At 38.0% G+C, this 15,193-nt stretch overlaps 1 protein-coding gene across 2 annotated transcripts in view; it reads right to left on the bottom strand.

Annotated features, from left to right (window-relative positions):
• Gyg (glycogenin 1) overlaps positions 1-15,193 on the bottom strand; it is a 56,382-nt gene that overhangs the window by 25,218 nt on the left and 15,971 nt on the right. For both annotated transcript variants that reach the window (XM_071585486.1, XM_071585485.1), the window contains exons 2-4: positions 5,475-5,610; positions 2,658-2,832; positions 1,563-1,725 (exon numbers count right to left, since the gene is read on the bottom strand). In XM_071585486.1, the coding sequence (XP_071441587.1) occupies positions 1,563-1,725; positions 2,658-2,832; positions 5,475-5,610 (474 nt within the window). The remainder of the gene's footprint in view (positions 1-1,562; positions 1,726-2,657; positions 2,833-5,474; positions 5,611-15,193) is intronic.

The raw sequence follows: 15,193 nt of genomic DNA, 5'->3' as shown, positions 1-15,193 counted from the left end.
CTAAAAGCACTTTTGGTTAGTAACCCAGAGACTAACTCCATACAATTTTAAATAAATAAATCAATTATTAAATATTGATAGAATGCAAACAGGAAATAAGAAATTCAATAACCCATACATTTGATAAAATATTCAGAGTATGTAAATCAGTTTATTATGTGGTATAAGTCTGAAAGCTTTTGAAATCTAAGAGTTCTAGGTCTTAATAATAGTTTTTTTGCATTTCCCCAGATTGAAAGATACCATGAATGAATACAAACCATCACATTTCCAAGATATATCCTTCCCGAAATTATGTTAGTTGTGTTTGATTAAACTATCTCTACTCTGAAATGACAAGAGGTTAAAACTATGTATATGCTCAGGAATATTTTGCAGGCGTGTGATTTTAATTATATGCTTCCACTTCATAGATTGGATGAGCATGCACTATTTTCCAGCATTGTGGTCCTTTTCAGTCTAAGTGAATTTTACTTGTCAGGGGAAAATTACCTCATAATATTAGTTTCATACCTGATACTCAGTAAACTTTTATCAACTTGATTCGCTGAATTCTCTCTTAATAACTTTCAGATTTCTCACTACAGGAAGCATAAGTAAATGAAATACCTCCTTACCCTAGAGTGTGAATTTCACATGATGCTGGGTTTAGTACTAGGAGAGCCCTACTCTCATTTGCCAAACCAACCTTTGGGTTGATATCTTTGGTTTGGTGGTTGTGTATTGATTGATGATTGGATAATACTTTGCTGGTTTTGATTAAGTGCCAGAAACTAAAAAAGGCATTTGAAATATTAGTTTTTTCCATACATTTTGTAACTATTTACTTCATTACTGAGGTTATTTATTGATAGTTAAATAATTATTCTGTAACCTCCAAGGGTACCACCAAACGGCTTCTGAGTAGTCACTGCAGTGTGTTTATCGCCTTATTTGTTGTACAGTGGATCACAATGTCTTTTTGGTTTGCAAACACTTCGTAAAGTATTCTTCCCTTGTCTTTAACTGGAGTACTTTGTTTAGAGAATCAATGAGATGGTGTGAGAGTGCTAAAATATTAAGAATGGTTTTAGAACCCAGAACTCAATATCCTCCATCTACTTGACACACGGCTTCCTTCTCTCTTTTATCAGGGTGTTTCAATAGCCATGTTTTGAGTTTTCAACATATAAATTTGAACACTTTATGCACCAAGATATCAATTATATAACACCTGTTTGTTCTGGTGTCCAGTTAAGCTCTATATTTTTGCAGTGTCTTTACTATGATTTCTGGATGAAAATACTGGAAACATGTTTTCTTTCGCAAACTTGTGCTCATTTAAGTAGCAATCCATCAAACAAATGCTTTTATTTTGATTTTAGGGAATATCTAATGCAGTTAAATGTCGAAGCGCATTTAGGGAATTTCAAAAAAAAAAATTTCCCCAAGCAATCAAAGGATTTATCTACACACCAGAATTTAGTCAGCTAAACCCAATAAAACCGACACCGATTTTCTTAAAAAAAACTTCAAAAGCAGTCTTTTATCAAAGGAACCAAACTTATAATTACTGAACCAACCGTCAAAGCTCCCATGTGATACTCCAAATTCTATTAATTTTGCATATGTCTCATTCGATGGCCTATACACAAAAACACCAGAGTTGAAGCAATCTGGCCAGCCTGCATCTGGGGCTGCTGACAATTCCTCACGCTCAAAGAGTTCATCACAAGGCTGAAGGACCTGCAAATAACAATTTGGGTAACTTTTAGTCTAAATTACACAAAATCATCTAAAATTCAATGCAATGGACAAAACTACGACAGTAAGAATGCACATAATTCCTTTAATCAAACCAAATTTTTCTTTGCCGCAGTCATATAAAATTTTTATCTATTTCAATAAAAAAAATCCTCGGGTTGAAATTATGTATTGACCAACGTCAACATTGAAATATACATTTAAAATTTAACATAACCACAGAATTGAAATTTCAAAGAGTTTCCATTACTAACAATTGTATAACAGTTAACTAAAGTTAACTTAAAAGTTTAATCTCATGATTAAAATTTTGCAATGCACATTCAAACAGAAATAGCTAATGAGACCTTCAAACATGTTGTGAAAAATTCCTAAAGAGAGTTCGAGTAAACTTCTGAACCTTCCATCTGCCTTATCCATACTTGAAAACAATAGCCTTCCCTATCCACAATTTCATTGACTGCAAATTATTTCATCAACAGGTTCATCAATGGCTACAATAAATTCAATGTACTGGATGATTGCTTAGGGGTCAAACACCATCTGCAACCAATATTTGTGAACATGAAGGCATGTACTTTTCAATAAACAACATTGAAAAAACTATATTACTTCAGCAATTAATCTGAATCAGGACAGTTTCAATAATTTCCTGCAATACAATAAAACATCCATACTTATATGAGTTAAAGCACAGTAAATTACTAACCAGGACTTGAAAAATGTTACTCCTCAAAGAGTATGCAGAGAAATTTAAAGTGAAATACAGACTGTAGATTAACGGTTCCACTTAGGCTTCATTTAATGGGCGATTATGTAAAGGAGGTACATACAGAATGGCCGAAAACATTACCAACATGCACATAAAAACATAAATACAAGGCAAAAATTCTTAGAAGGGAGGATTAGCTTACAAGTGTATCAGCGTCAAGGAAAACACATTTGGAGAACTGGGTTAGGCGCCAGCAGTGAAGCTTGGTGAAAGTTACTCCCAAGTCCGGTCGAGAGAGAAGAGCCAAATTGGCACTGTCTCGAGAATCCAATACGTTGACGCTCTCCACTAGATCAAATGTCTGAACCAATTGATATCTGCGAGATAGAAAAAAATGCCACAAAAACATTTAGTCACATAAATCAATACAAACAAAAAGACAATGTACCATCATCATGGGCTACAAATTTGGATCCACGGTAAAAGGTATCCATCATCACTTAGTGGAAATATTTATTAAATACTTCATTGATAAAACTAATAATAAAAATTTGAATACACAACTTGGTATGCCACAGACATTTAATCCATCTGAACTCAAGGTTTTATCACATCCTGACATCTTGAGGGGCATTTTTGTATTTTTTACAAGCCTCATAGAGTGAGAACTGGAGAGGAAGTTGTGAGGTTGCGGAGTGTTCTCGAGGAAATTGGTTTCAGGACTAATGCTCACTGCCGAAATGGGGAGGAAGGGGGAGTTGAACCACTCTGTATAATGAACATTGGGTAATGACCAATGCTCTGAGGGATGCTAAAGCAATGATGGAGAAATGTATTGGCACCTTGTAGTGAGGGTCAGGAGGAAGGGTATTAGTATTCAGGGGAGGCGACCGACAGCTGAGGTCATTTGCGCCATAGGGGATGGACAGGAAAGGATGAAGGGTGGAGAGAAACCCAGCGTCGGCATTAGCCTACTCTTTACAAAAGGCACCAAGGGGTCCACAGCTTAATGTCCCATCCAACAGATGGCGTACTCACTCAAAGTGCCCTCCATAGAGCACCTCAAGTAGGGATCGAGATACCTATGAAAAATATTCAACACCGCCGGGATTTGAAACTGAGCCCTCTGGGTGGGAAGCCAGTACGATAGCCACCGCACCAATCCCAATCCCCGGGTGTTGGGTGTTTGATATTTTCCGACAGATATTTAGATGGGGAGAGAGAGATAGAGATACAAAACAACAACACTTCAAATTAGTAGCAACACTTTAAAAATTTCAAAATGTGCAAAAATTTAAAGAAAGTCTGGGTTTCTTGTCTTTAAACTGGAGGATGGAAGATACAGATATGTTTGTGAGTTTCTTTCCTCAATAAGGTGTTCTGCAAAGAGTAACTTTTGTGATTCTTTCTTCAGGAATAAACTATTATGTATCTCAATCTTTTCCTCAAACCTTCCCCATATTTGACCAATGATTTCCACAGAAGTCATTGCATTTCAATTTATACACATGGCACTAATTAACTGCCTTTTATCTTAGCTTGGCAGATAATATGTGTTAGGTGCTAAAAAAAGCAATGGTATTACAAAAGATCATCCTAAATTTCCATATACTTTTTAGGCTCAAGGGAAATGTTCCCCTTGAAGATATGTCATCTGCCACAATTTTCCATCAACTTAAACATTGTCATTAAGTTTTATGTTCATGGTTGTGAACAATAAAATACCTTCAGAAAACAAAGTTACACATTTTTATATTAATTCGGGAATCTTTTGTAAAAAAAAACCTTCATGCTAACCTATTTTTTCCAATCTTTTCATTTTTCTCATTGTTCCTTGCACTAATAAAACATACTTAGAAATGGCATATTCAATCCATAAAATAAATCAACATTTCAATGAATACTCCATACTCCTAAGTTTGAAAATCGAAATATATTTTAAACAATAATTTTAGAAAATTTGTTGTCTCAGGCGTAACTTTGTGGAATTTGCATAACATATTGAAATGTAATGAAATAATTGACTTTGTAATTCCACACACTTTATTTAAAAACACACGACCCAGGTTTCGACGTTGAACGTCATCATCAGGTCTGATGATGACGTTCAACGTCGAAACCTGGGTCGTGTGTTTTTAAATAAAGTGTGTGGAATTACAAAGTCAATTATTTCATTACATTTCAATAATTTTAGAGTTTATCCACTATTTCCGATAGTACATAAAAACAAAGCACCTCTCCATCAAATAATCATTCAAAAACTACAAGTATCTGAAGTTTAATACACTTCAAATTATTAATACAGTGCAAATCATATCACTCATCCAAATATTCAATCATTTTCCCTAAGTAAATGTATAAAAGAAAAATAGTGTGCAGAAGAAGAAGGTGTAGAAAACTGACTTGGGGTGAAAGAGGATGGTTATAAGCAAGAGGTTTTCAAAAAGCAACTATGAAGAAAGGTGAAAATTAGCTGGATAGAAAAAACTGCAATTAGAGAATTGACATTAAAGTTGCAAAAAGGAGGTAGATTTTGAGGGAAAATTGGATGATGACAGGAAAAGCGAAAAGAGGAGATATTGGGAGGTGGTGCTACATGAAAGGCAGCATAATTACCAAGAGAATAACCAAGTAAGCAAGCATGTGGGAGGAAAATATTCAAGCATTTTAGATGGTAAGAGGGGAAATTGAAAGTATGAGATAATGAAGGAAATGGTGCCAGAAAAAAAGCTATTTATTTTGATCAGAAATATTTCAAAAGGTCACAAAGATCTGTGAAAATCTTCATACTCTGTTACCTTAGAAAATCTATAGACAGCATAAAGGAAAAATTGGCAAGGTCTTGTACACACTAAGCCATGTCAAATTTTGGCTTATTTTGATGGTTTAATATTCCTAAATCTAGTGCAAGTGATATTTGTTATACTTGTCAAGCATTACTAGATTTCATTGAACCTGTCACCCCTATAATGTAAAACGTCATTGGTAGAATAACCTTAACAGGTGTAATGTGACTTACCTCATTGCATCAGTAACACCTGGTGTGATAAGAACAACCAGGTGTCTTGTGGTCCCCACCCTGCGCAATGAGTGAGCAAGTACCAAGGCACCAAGTGCATAGGAGTCGTTTGTGGCCAAGGTCACCCATGCCTCAGCTGCAATTAGGAGAAGAAAAATTTGGTTGTTTATTATGACACTTTACCAGCCTCACAAGATATTTGTTCTTACCAAACTTTCTTATTTCTGAGCTGTTTCTGAGATCTAATAAGATGCACCGTTGATACCATACTACGTATTGAAAGATAAGAGTGTACGTGTTACTCCTCCTAAAATGGATCCTAATTATATAAATATTAATGAATGGAAAAGGTGAATCTCACGATCAATGAAATATACATGGAAAAACAAACAGTAATCAACCTGAAAGGTCAGTTAGGTAGGTGATGGGAGAGTTCACCCACTACTAAGCCCAAGCATGTGAAATTCACACATCAGGGAATGGGGGCCAGTTCCTTTCCCTGTGCCGGTTATAATTTCCCAGAAAGATCTGTTACCCGAAAAATCACACAGCTTGGGTGGTGCTGAGGGTGCCCAGAGAGACTTGCAAAGGAATCAAACCCAGGCCCTACAAATCAGTAGGGCCAGGGTTCAATCATTTATGAATTAAAATTAACTTGAAAATGAAGAATAGGCAGATCAAAACTACTGATGTAATATTAGCCTTTTCACCTTGCAGCCATTTCTTAAATAGGAAATCTACTAATTTTACCAAGGGTAGACTAACAAACTTCGGCAGGTAAGCAATTAACATCATGACCCCAACATTGTGTACTCCAGCAATTTTGAGCATTTTACACATGGAATTGATCCCTTTATTCCCATACATTTTTGCATTAACTTACCACTATTTATCCCACTCCGAATTTACGGGCCCCATATTTTCCTCATTCTACCATAGAATTGTCTTTTATGCATGCCAGTTGAAATACTTTTAACTGGTTCCATCCCCAGCTTTACTGATTTTGAGACTAGAGTCGGAATCGAGACAAAGAAACATTGGATATGGAACCGATACTTACACAAAGTAAGGTAGTTTTCATTCACGAAAACCTCATACAGGTAAGATTGTAATATCCACCAGAGTTAATCGAAGATCCCATTAAACATTTTTAGATCAAAGTAATAATGAGTTGCCCTTTATTCACAGGGATTACTACAGGTATGTACCTCGCCCAGCAAAACTGAGAAATAATTTGGAATTGGGGCAAGCGGAGCCTGGAAAATGGATCAAAAAAGCCAGTCCCACAATAACTTATCACACTGTATGCGCTTCATGCATAAACCATCTCAATAAGCTTCACATAATTCAGTTGGGGTCGGGAAGGCAGAGACGTTGAAAAACTATAGCTACTCATAGTTTTGTCTATCCTGTGCTCTTATATATACCTCTATATAGAGGTTATGAGCATGCCTCATTTAGCATAGGTCGCACATTAGTGCTTTCGTATCGGAAAAGGCGGCCGCTGAAAAACGATGCGCGAAACACAACTGAGCAATGCACAATTTACATATGCGTAGTTTCATCAAATATACATTCCGATTAGTCTATTTAGTCACCGCAACATATGCCGGTACAGTTGTTAGCATACATGTGTACTTAATAGATATCGAGAGCTGTTTTGTAACCCTTAAAGAGTCCTTAAGTTAAACTCGAAACCTCTTTGCCAATTAGTTAACGGAAAATCAGTTTCCTGCTGTGTAGGCAACCAGATGCTTGTTGTTTTCGTAATGTATTCCGTGCGCGGTGCTTGATAACGTTCGTATCTCCAGAAGTTCGCCAGGTATAATGCGCACAAGCCGACTTACGCATTCATTGTGTGGGCGATTCCTTACTTCTATTTAGAATGCAAAAATTACAAAATACAGTCAGGAAAAAATAATCTCCGAAGTGCAGTTCGTAATACTTGCATTTTTTGGCAGAGGGGGTTTTCATTATCCAGGATAATTATTTCCCTTTCATCTCGGATAACTGAGGGTTCACTGTACCTGTATCACTGTGTCACAAATATAAACATTTTTGCAGATGTGGAGGTTCTCAATTGTTAATGATAAGTCAGTCCCGATGAAAGTTCAAGTTTTATTCAATATTTTTACGACGACGAGGAATAATAACAATGCTCCTGCGTATGTTGTGATTATAGTAGTGTATTCTAATGAAGTGAATAAATACAGTGTAAGCCGTCAAACGTATTCTGATGGATGAAAGTTTTAAGAGCGTAATGGCGAGTTGCCCGTAACTCCCGAAATGCATCTCTAAATTCAAAGATGAAAATTTGGAACTAAAAAATCTATAAAACTGATTAAATTCAAAAACTGACATTAGGGTTTTCTTCTTTCAAAATTATTTTACTCACACGAAATTTCGAAACAATTTCTAATGTATCTCAAAAATATGGTAAACCATTTTTCATTTATTTCAATGCTTTCACACGATAACAGTGCTATAACAATGCTGGAAACTGACCATTATGTAAACTATTTTCTATCAATGATTATTTCGTGAAATATATCGGGCAGTACACGTCTCTCTCTGAAATTTGTACTATTATCTTTTACTTTTGAGATATTTTTTCTAAAATTTTGCGATATCATGGAACTTTTCTAAAGCATACGTATTACTTTTAATAGAGCGATAATTTCTTTGACGGTTATCCAGCCATCCTTCACTATCGTTCCGATAGGCGACCGAAAAACTGTCGATAGCTGAATACTTATCCATTCATCGATATTATCGAAACAGAAACCGAGAATAAAAGTGGAACCAATCCCTCACTCATGGATACTCTTCGATTTTTTGCTCATTGAAACTACCAATGAAATCTTTACGTAAAGACCTTTGAGGGAACATCCTTCTTCTGGAATTACGTACAAAATTGTAAAATACTCCCCTCGAAGCAGTTGGACCTTGGCGTAGCTAAAATTTGCCCCAGTCCTCGAAATTTGCTATCCGCCCTCCACACCAATTTCTTCAAGATCTTAACTACGCAAAATATTTCATTTTTTCCCATTTGGGGTAACATCCTGGTTACCGGACCAGAGCAATGATCAAAAGTGCGGCTTTGAATGCCCGAGAATAGCATCCCCTCCACCCCTAGCTACGCAAATGTACAAGTAATACAGTAATTCATACGCAAAACTCGATATTTTGCTGGTCCTAACAGAGTATAACCAACAGGAGGCAAGTTTACGACAATTGTGAAGAGTATTGCGAAATAAAAGCTCCTGCCCCACCCGTGTCAAGTTCAAAATTGCATTAAAAGCATTTTCTGCAGGCTGGGAATGGTATTTCGCACGTTTTCCGAGTTTGCAACTACCTTGGTTATGTAATTTTTACGACATCGTTAATTCAATGAAATGTAATAAGAATACAAACAGATCTTCCTACGCCTACGCCACTTCCTGTAGGCGACCCCACAATTGCCCAAAAAAAAAAAGAAAACCTTAAAAGCCAGCAGGTGGACAATATGAATAGACTTCAGGTAAAATTTTTCGCAGCCAACACATGAGCACGGGGATAATTCTGTCCGTAAAATTTCAATTTATTCCTCACAACCCTAATACACACATGAATGATATACGAGAAATAAGCAACACACACATCGGATCGACATCGCCTTCCACATCTCACAATTCATTTAATTCAAGAGTTAAGTAATGATGTTCAAATCGACTAAACCTATCCCGAAATTCATTCTTTCCGATACTTTCTATAGTTTATCCCAATAGTACACTTGTCGAGAGCTCCCCCGGGACAGTGCTAATTGTCATCAAAACAAAGCGTTGGCTGCTGCGACGAGATGGAACGTTGGAAGAGAGAGAGAGAGAGAATAACCCCCGCATTCTTGACTGTGGATCAAAGAATCCAGGGAAATATGGCCAAACTCAACGCCTCACGGGCGAGCAATAAAGCTCTCTTGACGAGTCAAGCGTCACGAAACAACGTCGGCATGGAGGAAAACTTAAAAAAAAAGAGCAACAATATAATTAAAAACGGAACGGGATCAGGAATAATAGCGACATGTCCGACGGCATTGGCGTAAAAAGGTAAGCGAAACAAAAGATATCTCAGAAGGGAGTCGCTCAGGAACCCCTGTCCTTTCTTCCTCCTTGAAGCGATCCGATTTCTTTTTCGTCGCCACCAACACTTCTATTTCCACCTCTCTTCCTCTCTCTCGCTCTCCCCCTCTCTCTCTGTCATTCCCCCTCCCCACCTTCACCCATTCCCCTGACCAACTTCCGACGAAGCTTCGCCTACGAGTCTGCACACACGAGGTGTGGCAAGAGCTGTGGGTAGGAGAGAGAAGAGAAAATGAATAAGGGTGGGGAGAGGGAGGAGAAATAGAGAGAGAGAAAGGTGGCCGCTGAGAGAGAGAGAAAGAGAGAGATAGATAAAAGAAGGAAATGTTGGGGTGGGAGAGAAAGGGGAGATGGTGAGGACGGGAGCCACGCCCAATGGGCACGGAAGGGGAGTGGATCGGGGAGGGACAGTGTGGATGGCGGACCGGTGCGGAAGGGTATTACGCCACCGAGAGATGCAACTTACGCCCGTGCCTCGAAACCGCTATAAACATACCCCGACGGCAGTAGGTAAGCCGGCCGGAGAAGCAACAATAAGAGCGGCAGTAAAGTTCATGGCAGTGGTTGACATGAGGGCTACGGAATGATCGTTGACGTGGTCAGTTTCAATTAAATACTCACTAAACATCCATTGTTTTACAAGTGAAATCTGCTACGTCCCACAATTGCTGGATAATGAATTTTGAAATCGACTTGAAGATAACCGTAGCTTATTGAAGCCTGAAATCACTAGCTTTATGGTTTCAGGCTTCAATTCGCGAAAATTTGATATATCCATAACATGGGGAGGGTACAACATACTTCTTATATTTTTCATTGGTACGACAAATTTCAGCGTGATACGGCGTCAAAACAACTATCCTGTTTCTTGAATACTATGGTTAAGATATATACACAATTACACGGGTTATTGAGCTACACAAATTGTCAAACAAACGCTTCCAGTTTTCAAGCGTTACGGCATAATCTTTGGAATACACACATTATCAACGAGAAATATGGTTCAAGACTTGAGTCGTTACTTCAACATTTATCATCGAACGATTTTATTGGCAAAAAGAAAACAAAATCAAAGTTGACTACAAAATGAGAAGACAACATTTGATCCGTAATAATTTCAAATCATATTATTACTGATTCAAAGTTCATTACAATATCTTAGGTTCCAAGGGTAAAACTTACACGAAACTGAATTGAAACAAAGGTTATAGCACATAAAAAACGCCATAGCAATCATGACAACGGCTGCCGCAGCAGGAGATGACAAAAATTACAACGGGAGGATCCAAGCAACGAACGAGATTGTATAAGAAAGAATATCAATGAGAGAGCGATGCGGAAACCAGCGAACATAAGGAATGGTTAATGAGACGATTCTCCGAGAATGTAACAGGAAGCGACTGAAAGAGACGAAAAGAAAAAAATAACTGGAAAAAATACAAAGGAACTCTGGAAATTGAGCGGTGAGGATTTGCAGAAAATAAAATGAGACGATCAGGCACGTCGGAGTATATTATACGAGTGGGCAAACATGTGTGGGGTCAATTCTCGCCACGATTGCCATTTCCCTAATTTCGAAGAGAGTGTTGCCGCCCATCTCCAAGCCACTTTGGATTCGGCATCCTTCATACCACCAACCACACTGAAGAAAGACGATAGAATGCTTCAAGAGCTATTAAAACACAATTAGGTCAATTATGCGTATGTTTAAGCCACAACACGAAATTTTTTCATATGCTACGACTCGATCCACCTGTATCACAACTGTAAAACATTTAAATTCGCATCCTACATAATGCAGACCGGTGAAAAGTGCTGCGAAATTATAACCATCGAGAGACTCAGTGAAGTATAAATTACGAGGACTTGTAAACTTGACTTTTTGCTTTGAGAAACCCTGGGCCTCTCTGGATCCCTTTCGCGATTCGGCCAACAAATCCCAAAATAAAACCGTAGGGGAAAATTTCTGGGAAAAAAATTTTTTTTTCGAACGTGATGGAGACAGTTGGTGAGAGGAAATTGAATTGGAAGAATTGAAAAAGAAGACTCCGGTCGAGATACAAGAAACTAGCCAATACATATGTCGAAGAGGGAGGTTAGCCGATTTATGCACCAACCCAATTATAGCAAGACTGATTATCAGCGATGGTGGTGGAGCTACATTTTCTCTATCTGGATTGAATGGAAACGCGGGAACACAACTTAAGGGTAAGCTCTATTTACCATTCGTCCACATACGCAGGTCCGGGCAACGTACGAGCTCGCATACAACGAGCACCATAACGCCTTCGAATGTATTGCAAGTACGGATTCTTAATCAGACCAATTCACATGATCATTATCATTACATCAGGGGCGCTGACCTAATGTCATTGGGATATAATAATTCTTCCCGGTGGGAATATATTAATCATTTCATGCAATGGTGAATTATTTTAAAATTTCATTCGATAAGTAAATCTCATCACGGCGATTTCCGAGCTAATTTAGATAGTATACGGGATAGGCTGCCGATACACTTTTCCCTGGGGGTGGTTGACACAAGATACAAGCAAATATGGCAAAATATTGACCACGTGGTGAATGTCGGCAAGGTTTATTAATGGGGTATTCACCTTGAAACTATTAATGATCTAGAGCATCCGAGTCAACTGACGAACAGTTAGTGAATGGGTTGGCAGATGGGGCGAGCGAGTTTAATGGAATCTCTTCTGGGCGAGTGGTAATCTTTGAAGTGATTTTGAACGCCCATATAAAACATCCCAAAATAACAAAACTTTTGAAGCTAAGCGCTCCTTTCTACGCCTATTTAGGGCTCACATTCGAATACTGCCCTGAAGCAACCGTGCGCTATTGTGTTACTTTACTCAAGCTCGGAAAGATTCTTTCTTGCGAGCCAATTCCACGAGAATTTTTTCACTTTGTGACAAATGGGTGAAGCCACTCGCGACACTTTTGGGCGTCTTGCCGGAATAATTTTGGATCTAAAAAAATACTAGAAAGTAAGTATCTGGTCCTCTGAATCTGGACGAAGACGGCCGCACGGCTCACGTGAGAACGGAAGGGCGTACTCAAGACGCATTATAATTTTTTCAAAATCTTCAACAATTGGCGGGTGAATTTTTTACTCATCCTATTTCAATTCACATTTTAATGATTCAAAAACTGTTCTATTTGCCTGTTCGCAATATTCAGTTTGACTGAATTAAATATTTGCATACATATGTACACTACTTCCGTGTCCTTTTGCGAAAATCAACAAATTCATGTGCATGCATGCAGTCTATTTTGATGTTTATCTTCTCACCACGGGGTGATTTTACTAGGGGCGAGGTATTCTAAAAGGGAGGGTTCAGCTCCTCTTGAGTGGAGGGTCCGGGTTCAAATCCGGATGACACCAGACACCCCAAGCTTCAACAAACTGATTTTTTTACACCTGATTTTATTGGAAAGCTCCGAATGGCACAGCATAAGGTAAAACCAACCTCCCTATCAAACTATCAGGTTGATTATTGCGAACCTTTTAGTGGCATTTTTCTCATCTCAGCAAATTGTATTCAGTCTATTGTAGATAAAATATTTCTGCCCGGTAATACATAACCGTATATTTTTTCAATACAATTGTACTTTTTTAAGAGAAAATTTGCCGTGGTAAATTAATTATTAGTAAAAAAACCACGGAAAACACGATGATTACAGAATATCGAGTGATGTCAAATGTGCAAAAATCCCGGTGCATTCCTCATTTCAATGCGCTACTGCACTTAAAAGAGCATTGGGCTCATCTCGAGGCAGAAAAAAACCGGCTACGAAGATATGAATACTGTCTCTTACGCTTGAAAGAATTTCGCGACTCCGTCCTAAGATTTCCTCCCAAGAATTGGGCCAGCGCTCAGAATAAAAAAAATATATGGGTGGCGGCTCCAAGCGACTTCGAGTGTCTAAAAAGAAAAAGTAAAGCGGTAATTTCGGTTTCCAGGACTCCTCTTGAACTCATTAAAATAAACCCCGAAGAAAATAAATCTTCACGCGTCAGATATCGCCTCCATAGCGCGGCTGACCGATTTCTTAATGCACTCTTGATAATGAGGAGACATTTATAGCTTTTAAAAGACAAATTTTAAGAAACTGCGGGAGATAAAGAGTTGCATCGCGGCTGAATCGGATCCAATCAATTAAAGGCGGTCAAGTGGTGAGGGATTTGATATGGATGGTGATCTCATTTATTCAGATTGAACATCATCATTGAATCAATCATTCAACATGATTAACGGATGAATGAAAATATTTACGCGACTCTTTGAACACTAGTTCATCCCGGAAACACTAATGCAAAACAGTTACCTTTTAAGCCAGCCAATGAACAGCTTATTTCCGGCAAATATTTACAACTGACAGTAATATAATAGCGTTCACAATTGTTATCAATCGAATTTACATGACACAAAGGTGAAGAAACAAAATAAACTTTGGTTTTCCCATGACTTTCAACTATTTTATCTCATTTGTTCCTGGCATAATTTTATCTCGTTACAGTCACCTTATGTTCACCCATCTCAAAATGCAATACTTTTGTCATTTTATAATTAATAATATAAATCTTCAAATAACAATTTCAACATTGCTTTTTATATATTTCTGCATAATAAAATTTTTTAAATGTCATTAAATCCGTTCATCATAAAATAAATGAATAAATATGTACAAACATTGCATAAAAATAAATAACTTTCACAAAAATATAAATGATTATTTTTAAAAAGTAATGAATTGATCTGGATTAATTTAGAATAATTAAAGGAATCGATACCCAGAATGGATCGGATACAAAGGGATCGACAACCATCATAGCATATCTCTGAACAGTTTACAACAATTTCCCTAGCCTTTGAACAATTTTCACCTAACTTTCAGCCAAATAATTTCGGGATAAATTCTCAACCAAAAATTATCGCTGGGTCAGGTTGGAAGTTCACAATTTTATCCGAAAGCACAGAGGGAAATAATACAATTTGGCCTTAATACGATCCGTCACTCTGCCTCGTCTTTGAGGAGACCGTTTCCCTATAATAGCAAGAAATAAACATAGAAATATTAAGAAATTTAACGACACAGCCACATCTCCTATCTCTCCACGTCGCATATCAATTGGAAGAGAGTCCTCTGCCAGAAATGCTTGGTTATTCCGTTTCCCTGTCTTCGCCATCCTCCAACCCAACTCTCTTCGGGCACGTCTACTGCCAAGCATGGACTACAGGAGAGGGCGACAGTAAAAAAAAAACAATCGACAGTACCCATCCACCGTCGGTCATGAATTCTCAGTTAAAGGAGGCATGAAACGCATCCCATAATAACCGATTTATACTTTCGCGGGGGCTTCTGGAAGAAAGGTAGTGACTGGGTTGATTCACAAAAACTTAAGCATCCACCGGCACAAAAAAAGCACCTCCGAAATTCCAATGAGACTCCCTAATCCCGTGCTTATCCGTCTCATGATATTGGGTGCGTATTAACTAAATATTCATCTGTGGCGATGAGGGCAGGGAGATGGGGGTAGGCGGCGGGCGGAGAGAGGTTCGGCCGCGGGACGGGGAGGAGGTC

This window comes from Hetaerina americana, unplaced genomic scaffold (assembly GCF_022747635.1).
Source record: "Hetaerina americana unplaced genomic scaffold, ioHetAmer1.1.p SCAF_2, whole genome shotgun sequence".
NCBI lineage: Eukaryota > Metazoa > Arthropoda > Insecta > Odonata > Calopterygidae > Hetaerina > Hetaerina americana.
This window is presented reverse-complemented; position numbering and strand designations above follow the sequence as displayed.